The 9,547-nt window shown below is 36.0% G+C and overlaps 1 protein-coding gene across 2 annotated transcripts in view; it reads left to right on the forward strand.

Annotated features, from left to right (window-relative positions):
- Positions 1-7,178, forward strand: part of TMEM117 (transmembrane protein 117) — a 175,282-nt gene extending 168,104 nt beyond the window's left edge. For both annotated transcript variants that reach the window (XM_066319056.1, XM_066319057.1), the window contains exon 8: positions 5,522-7,178. In XM_066319056.1, coding sequence (XP_066175153.1) covers positions 5,522-6,159 — 638 coding nt within the window. In that variant the 3' untranslated portion in view covers positions 6,160-7,178. The remainder of the gene's footprint in view (positions 1-5,521) is intronic.
- The last annotated feature ends 2,369 nt before the right edge of the window (positions 7,179-9,547 follow it).

A 9,547-nucleotide genomic window follows, 5' to 3' on the forward strand; every position in this document is an offset into this window, starting at 1 on the left:
TAGCAAGGAGGAAGAAAGCATGGATGAAATAACGTTTGCCATCATTTTCCTGGCATTTTTTATTCTTTCTCAGTTCTTACACTGTCTGTTTCAGTCACTGTTGACAGATATAGATAAAAGCAGCCCTATTCAATATTGTTTTTTCAAATAAGCGATAGCCCCACACAGGAGCAGCTCTAAGGAAAGCAACATTCTGAGGAGTCAAGGATTTCAAGCCACCATTTTTGTTAGTTTGTCCTTGATGGCTTTGAGCAAATTCTTTACAGATGAAGAATTTCAGTTACATGCTCTGTGTTGCCAGCTCTCCTGATTTCGTCACAAGTCTTGAAACAGTTGCTCTTTTTCTTTTGTCTTAAAGACTTATCTCCTCAATTCAGTGACTAAATGAGAATTTCAGCTTTCATAAAATAAAGATCATGATTACAGAGAAAAAAAATTAAGGTTTGTTTCTACATAATTCAATATCTAAAAGGCAGATAAATAGAACACTACTAACTATATTATTTTAACCCGTGCTACTTTAAACTAATAACGTGCTTTCTTAGGCCTGGCTTGTGATTTCTGAATGTTGTTGGCAGTAATATTGAATTAATATCTCCTGACTGTAGCGGATATGCTTCAGTGTAATTTTAAATTTACTATTAAAAGCTTATCTTATTTTACTGGTAACTGAGTACCTCGTTTTACTCTCATTTCTTTGCAGCTAGGAACTCCTTGCAAGTATCTACTGAGTATTAAATATTTTCATTCTGTTTTGATAGCCACTTTTTTTTATGAACATCAAAAATAACTTGAATTCCTGCATCTGCTTAGCTCATCTGGATTTCCCTTGACAGATGGTTCATTGCAAAGTGTGTGTTTTCCTTTTTAGGCTGATGTTTATGAAAATACATATTCTATCCTAGTTTCTATAATACCCAGGGAAATTTGTAAAACTTAAAAGTAAATTTTGTTACTTCAGATTCTTTCGTGGTTAAAAGGCACTGGGGGGCCTGCCTCATGCCCTTTAATGGCAGCACTGGAAATAAAAGAGCATCTACTGTCAAGAATGCCGATAATTTTCAAACTGAAAATGTTACGATTTGGGTATCGAAAGAGATGAGATATTTCTCTGGCTGTTTATAATGTTTCTGAGGGCTGATCTGGCCCAAGTGCCCTTCCACCCAAAGGAGAAATCATCACCTTCATAGCTGGGGAGTTCCCAGCATGGCTGGCTTGTGGAGTTAAACCAACAGCATGTCTAGATTCAGCCCAAGCTTAAAACAGGGTAGCCTGAGGAAGTCTATTGGCAAAAATAGAAAGGTTAGAGGTAAAAACAAAACTGTCCATGCACACAGATGTGAAAAAACCTCAAAAACCTTAACATCTTAGATCATCTGTGAGTGGTCTGTCTGTCTGCATGTATCTAGCTAATAATACTAATATGACAGAAGAAAGGAAGAACATTTCAAATGTTTTACAGCAGTATCTGAGTGGTTTTAGACACAAATTACAGTTGAGATAGAAGTCGAAAGTCAACATTTCCTACGCTTGCCTCTGGCTGTGGTTGCACAGCATGAGGCTGCTTCCATCTAGCCTTATTAAGTGGAATTTTCACATTACCTCTTGACCTCAGTAAGGTTGCTGAGGACTGGCTTCTACGTGAGATCCTTTTTTTGGGAAATGAATGGTCTGTTCTAGAGTGGGCATGCAAAAATAAAACTGCTCCAGAAACAGCAGCTGGTTTGGAACATTGGGATATATTCCCAATGTTGTGTGTGCCCAAAAATCTTTTTCAGAAAGATTTCATATGTGAAAACATATGAATTCCTGGAAAAGGGAAAAATAAAAATCCATGCTTCTTTCAAAATGAGAAGACCCCTGGCATTCATGTGCAGTGCACAGTTGTTGAGCTTCAGCAGGGAGGGAAGACTGTTTCTAAGCAGAGTTCTGTACAGGCTGGTGTTCAGAGCACAGTCCTATGATTCAAGTCCAAGCTGCCACAAGTGGAGGTTATTGCACAGTCAAGGTTTCCCTTCTGATGAGTTCTATCCAGGAGGATACAACCCTCTTCAACGTACATGCTTTCTCAGAAAACAGGAATGAATTTTCATCCCCAAATACTGGTTGTAGTCTACACTGCTTATAAAAACATTTCACGTTTTGCATCACAGCCTAACAAGGAGAATCTTTGTTTCATCAAATTGCGGTATTGTACCACATTTCCAAATACACCAAATCAGATTCCTAATTCTCCAAACATTATGTGTAGCATGTAAAATGTCAGTGCTGTGAAAGTTACTAAGCTATAAAATTATTAACCAGGTCTCTTTTTAGGTAGTGTTTCGTTAGTTTAGCATGGCTGAGTGACACAACTTATTTTCCCACACGACCTTCTTCATTGGTAACTTCATTGAAGATTGGATAAAATTCTTTTCAGTTTGCTGAAATGATTGACTAGCTTTCCAGTCTTGAGTGTTGATTCTATTACATCCTTCTGTTTCAAATTTTGAATTAACCGTTTTTCCGTTTCAATTTTGAATTAACCACTGGTTAACTACTTTCCATCCAAGAAGGGCTCGGTGGGGTTAGGTATATGCCGGTATTCTTGGCCACACAAATTTTGTTGAAGTAGAGCCAACCCTAAAGCAGCAGTCATAGTAATCCTACAGCAACTGGGTAAGAGAACAGTTAAATGACTTCATAATAAAGCGGGGCTCCATTTTCCCCTGTCACTTTTTGTCTGGAATGAAACTTAAAATATTTTTAAATAAAATTAATATCTATACCTTCCTAATATGTTTATTATGATCCTTTGCATACTTACAAATTTGAACTTGTTCATGTGCAAGATCAAAGGCTGTGATTGACTTTTAATTTACCTGGCTTAATTCCTATATAAGTTTGATAAATGACTTAAAGTTTGCTATAAAAATGATTATGCTAAAATTAAGTTGCAATACACAATCATTTCATATATATAGATTATAAACAGTTAAGTTATAGTGTTAAAAGTTGATGAATATATTAAATCTCTATATAACCACATATGAGCACAATGACATCTTTGTCCTCCAGAACATCATGGACCTAGAAGGATTGCTTGGTTGGCTTTTTTTGGCTGTCATGCCTCCTACTGCATGTCTTGGAGAGGGATAGATGGCAGAGGACACTATTCTAGAAAGAGGTAAATACTTGCTCTAAGTACCCAAGACAGCACTAACTCAGTCATTTTGTGTCTAAGGAGATTAATGCAGCCCTTGGCTACAGGGATTACTGTGTAGGAGCAGAAAGATGTCATTGTGTTCATGTATGGTTATAGTGAGACTGCTACTCATACACAGCCTTTGGTTCTGGTGACAACTGTATTCAAAAGAAAAGGAAAAGCCACAGAGCTCATCAAGCATAACAGTGATGCAGAGGATGGAAAAGTTATCTAGAAATTAGAAATTTAAGGAATTTTGAGAAAATCCACTACAGAACAGCAGCTGTTCTCAGTCAGCTAGTTGCCATTTAGACATACAGGTCACAGTTCATCTTCACTAAATGGGATGATGGACCCAAGTGGTTTGTGTGGACCACATGGACCAAACAATCCCAGCAGCTCAGGGCTTTGTTTCTGCCTGCCTAGCTCTTACTAGGAGCTGAGTGAGGGAGTTCATACTTTCTATGAAACAGGAACAGCGTATCTTTCTCAGATCAGGTGAGTGCTTAAATTCTTAATGTGAAAGAGGTGGAGCATTTTTTAATTTTCGTTGTAATTTGTGTTTAGCCTACTTTTCCTAAGGAAATGAGAATTATGTGATTTTGTTCTATGTGGGGTTGGTTTCACTCTATCAAACACTCAGCATCAAATATCTTTTGTACCCATGGCCATTTTCAAAACATTTTCAGACAGTGAGAATATGAAAACAGTGATACTAACACTGTCCTAAGAAATGGTGGTAAGGTAAAGAAGAATCATCTAAGTGCCCAGCTGAGGAAAAAAAACAAAAGTCAGCTATTATATTCTGCTGGACAGCAGCTATTGATAAGTGTCTTTTTGAAGATAGATGTGATGGGAAAAATAGAAACATGAAATACATGGCAAACATCCACAGGAAACATCAAGTTACATTGTATTGATTGTTATATTATTTCATACTTTAGCATCATTTTCAGACTCCTGGTCTTGATTTAAAAAACGTAAATATTATTAAATGTGGTGATAATAGTCTGAAAAGATAGTTTTCTTTAACATGTCAATTATAAAATTGACAAAATACTGGGGGAAAAGTGTAGAATGGTTTCAGGTGGAAGGGACCCTGAGGATCATTTGGTTCCAGCCCTTCTGATGGGAACAGGGATACCTTCCTCTACACTAGCTTTTCTCAAAGCCCCATCCAACTTGACTTTGATACAGGAGTTATTCAGGAATTACAGGATTGTCTACAAGGTCTTTTCAGTTCAGTTTAGGTTTTGGACAGGGACAATATCACAAGAGAATAAATATTCCTGTTTATTTTCAATCTATTTATTCTAAACTGAAGAGAACTATTAAACATAAGTCCTAAATACAAGAAGTTAGTCCCCTTATCCTCCTGAAGAATTCTGTTTATACAGTTTGAACACGCATACTTTCAGGAGCTGGAATCCATTAATTCTTTGCAAGTCACTAGCCTAAGTAATTTGATAGATCCTGTGATACATTTCTTTTGCATTTGAAGCATACTGAAATATGATTCCAGCAAAGACCAAGATCATTCATCACCAGCAGGAACATTCCTCCATGTATGTATTTTCACTTAATGCTGACATGTAGATTTGCCAGGTTCTTGGGCAGTGGCAGTCATCACTGCACAGGTGAGATCCTAACATATGTCCAACTAGAATGTGAGATATGCTTTGACTGTGAAAATAGTATAATTTCTTATGTGTATTCATAGACACAGATAGTAAAAAAAGCTAAGCTGGCTAGATTCTGAAGTCTACAATCAGCCCTTGCTATTTCTCAATGATCACACTGTGATTCTATAAATCACAGTTTGTCTGATTGCCCGTACCTGAACATATCTGCATTCCATGGTTGGTATATCAAACAACATAAGTATATACTCTTAAAATTCACATAATTGCCAACCTCAGGAACCTCAGTCACTTCAGTAATTTCTGGAATATAAATGGTTCAGTCAAATATGGACTTTTCATGGAAATTTTCCATATGAATATTTTTAAAGCCCTAGAATGAATGCTTTTTTAGGTTTATTGACCTATAACACATGACCTCATGATCTAATCAACTGGCCACTTGAAAACTGTAATGTCAATCGAATAGATATACTGCTGTGCTTGTGTTACAAAATTGTTTTGTGTCGAGACCTAATTGTGAGATACTAAGGGATATTCAGCATAAATCTGACTGTGGTGGAAATTTATTTACAACTTTGCTTTATAGATTAATGAAAAAGAACTCTTTTTCTCTGAGATTTTTTTACATATAATGGCATTTTTACTGCTTTTAAAATGGATATATCAGATGACAGAACTTTCTTTTTTCAAACAGGCAAATGGTTTAACTATGGAATAATCTTCCTTGTTTTAATCTTGGATTTGAATATGTGGAAGAACCAAATATTTTACAAACCTCATGAATATGGTCAATATATTGGTCCTGGACAGAAGATCTACACAGTGAAGGACTCAGAGAGCTTGAAAGACCTTAACAGAACTAAATTATCATGGGAGTGGAGATCCAATAACACCAACCCACTGACGAACCGGACCTATGCCGAAGGGGACATGTTCTTGCACAGCAGGTTCACAGGCTCCAGCCTTGATGTCAAATGCCTGGCTTTTATTCCAAGTTTGCTGGCTTTTGCTTTGTTTGGTTTCTTCATCTGGTTCTTTGGGCGATTTCAGAAGACTGACCAAGGCATGGAGAATTTAGACAAGTCATACACAAGAATGAAACGAAAGTCACCGTCAGATATGGGAATGACACGAGAAAATACACAGGTGTTAGAAGAACCATTGAATTTTCAAGAACCACATATGGTATCCATAAAATCAGACTTAAGTGAAATAGTTTTTAATTCTTCTCTCCTAACTTCTGAAAACTTGAACGCACAACTGAATGAACAAGACAGCCCTTTACAGCCAGTACCAGAGTCCTCTGTCCCTAAGAATAATCCTGTGACATAGAGGAAAATACCCAGGAAAATCAGTTTAAATAAGCAGTTACTCTAAGATTTCAGTTTTACCTTTTGTAAGTTAAGATTTACATAGTGTTTAGAATAAGAAACTCAGCCTATACCAAGAGGTGCTCAGCATGCTTTTTCTAGGAATTTTGGGTTTTATTTGTATTATAGTACGTGCCTATTGTATATCTAACATTCCTTTATAGATTGCTTCCCAAAATTGCACAAGCTATTTATTAATACATTACCTTAACTGTATAATAGTGTATTAGATGATTACTTGCAGGTATAAAATTCTACCGTGGTGGTGCCTTGAGACATTAAACTGTTTTTTAACTCAATGACAGGTGTATAGCACACTTCTTTTCATCTGTTCTGCAAAGCTTTTTGTATATGGTTGTTTCAAGTACCATTTGATGTCTTGACAGAAGAGATAAATATAGTTATTCCTAAAGAAGGTTTTCTGTTAGGACATCACAACTTGACTTTGTTATTTACTCATCTGTGAAGTCAGAGATTTTGATGACCAGACTGCAGAGAAGCATGTTGATTACCTTTTAATTTTTCTGGCTAGCTGCCAAACACAAATACAGATTTATTATGCAGTAAACAGCAGAGACATAATACAGCATGGGTCACTAGTTGTGAAAATATGAGTTCCTCCATCAGTAATAGCAATTATGTGATAATGCCTAATTATGTTTTTCTTAATTAAAGATAAACCGCTCCTTAATTTGAAGTTTTGCCCTTCACCTTTTAGAAACAGAGGTGAAAATGCACGGTTGAAGCAACTCTTTCCATCATCACACCAACGCCATGCAACATCAAAGAGCCAATGGAGTGATGACAGTAAAGGACACAAAGCCCATTAAATCCAGTATTTTTGCAATTCAGTGCAGATATGGTCTGAGTAGATGTGAAACATACATAAGAACATACTGCTTATAGTCTAATTTCTCCAAATACTGAAGAAATGTTGAAGGTTTTTAATTAAAATAAACTAATAGTTGAATTTCATTGCAACTTTTTCTTTTCTGCATTTGTTATCCATGAGTATTCATAACTTGAAATCAGAAATAGAGGGAAACTGGGGTTTTTGCTTTTGTGAAGGGGACTTTGTAATGTGAATTTCTCTGCTGTATGATCAAACTACATGCACTAGAGAAATTGCATATCTAAAACAACAGAAAGACTCTGATTTGCCTCTAATTTAGTTCTATAAAATTGTTGTTACAAGTTACCAAATAATAAGTCATTTTTAAGACTGAATTATTTCCCTGTCACTTTCTGGTGTTGCTGTATTTTGTCTTTGTGACTTTTTTATCTCTGTTGGTTTTGATCTATTTGCTTTTAAGTTTTCAGAAAGCTGAATTTAGCATGCATAATAGAAATATGCATTCATTAACTGTCACTTGAGAGCCAATTTTAATAAACATCATTCAACAATTGTTTTTTATGAGACAGGAACACACACTGTTGGTTTTGCAATTTTTTAAAAACATTTTACCCATGTATTGCCCTATTTCAATTGATTAATATTTCTGACACCAAAAAAGACAGACAGCATCACAGTGATGTCAAAACCAAAATTTTAAATGAAATATTTAATATTTTATCAGTGAAAAGATTTTAAAATCATACTTATTTTTTTATGCATTAAAAATTATGGCTAAACCCAAATCTACTTCCTTTTGCCTGCTGCAGCCTATAAACTTGTTTAATTGACTTATGATACAAAGACAAGCCATTAATAAGTAATGATAAAACAGTGTGAGATCCTGTTTGTACTATATAAGAGGTGATATACTGATGTTTGACATTCAAACAACATTTGATTTCTTAAGCAGTTACAGAAATAGCTGTTTAATTTTGCAGATACATGCTTCTCTGTATGTTTTGGACACTGTAGACCCAAGTACTGAAAATCTCTCGTTAACTCCTTTCTCTATTTGTGCAGAGTAGTAATTAAATACATTAATATGTCGGCAGAAAAATGAAATAATTACTTGAGCCTTACAGCCTGCATGATTACTTGACTCTGAAGAAACTGTTAATAAGCAACTGATTTCACAGTTAAAATAATTCCTTGACCTCATATTGAGTTAATGCTTTTAAGGTCATTATAAGCCTTCATGAAAGAGAGAAAAGCATCAAGCCATCCTAGATTCTGCATGAGTATTTAAATTAATGGTCAAGGATAGAGACTTCTTATATCGTGAATTGATAAGAAGTTTAAAGATTCAGTGTAACCACTCACCATGGTCAACTCATCTAGTTAATTAATGGAGAAAAGACTTCTCAGTCATGTAGGAGTCTCATTTGTAATTGCAGACATAGATGGAAAAAGAGAGGAGTATTTTATTCTCCGATTCCAGTGATGGGTTTGAGAAGCTTGAGCTAGGTGGCCAGGGTTGCCCTAAGCACCTTCTCAAACAGGCAGAGACTTGGGAGCTGAACACGCTAAAGTTGTTAAGTACCTCACTCAGTCATTTACCTCTGCATTACTGAGTAGTGGAACCCAGCAGGAACAGGTTTGTAGAAGTGATGCTGAGGACCCGGTGCCCACAGTTCATGCATTGCAGGGGTTTGCATCAGTTAGCTCTTGTTTGGTCCTAACAGAGTGAATCAATGATAGTGTCTGGGGTACATGCAGAAACTACATGATCAGAGTTAGAGGAGAGTAAGCAAGCAATCACAACATTACTCCTGAGCTGAGCTGCTAATGCAGAGTCATTCTCAGTCTTCTTCCCGAAATGGAAATATTCCTCCTCCAAGCATTGTGGTCAGCTGTTGTTCACTTTTAACATTTTGAAACACTTTGCTAACTCTGAACAGTCTGAATTGCTTTCTAGTCTAGTATCCATAACTGGGACCTTAATATGCAAAGTTGTCCTTCTCCTGAAAGCCTAACTATTGGACAAATATTTTAGGCTTCTATTTCTTTTTCTGAGGACATTGAAAAATCCATAGGAGGGGAAAAACTTGAGGAAGTGTCAGTTTTTTCACAAACTACATATCTCCATTCTGCCCTTTATAATGAACCATCTAGCAGCTGCCATCATGACAGGGCTGGCTGGTGTCTGCTGTGTCAAAGATCAAATTTTTACAATACCTTTTTTTTTTTACCAAAGATACAGTGATGGATGATAGAAACCACCTGATAACAGTATATATAGAAGATACATCTCTAGGATAAGCACATAAGATTTACGAGCCCACAGGTGCCCATAAATTGCCTTACCATTCTCAACAATTACCTTTACTGAGATGGAATTGACATGAAGCAAATAGAAGGTAAGAATTTTTGTAATAAGTACCTTAAATATAGTATTCATGCTTATGGAAATGTATAGATACCTTCAAAAACCACATATATAAAATGTATATATGTA

Source organism: Sylvia atricapilla, chromosome 5 (assembly GCF_009819655.1).
Source record: "Sylvia atricapilla isolate bSylAtr1 chromosome 5, bSylAtr1.pri, whole genome shotgun sequence".
Lineage (NCBI taxonomy): Eukaryota > Metazoa > Chordata > Aves > Passeriformes > Sylviidae > Sylvia > Sylvia atricapilla.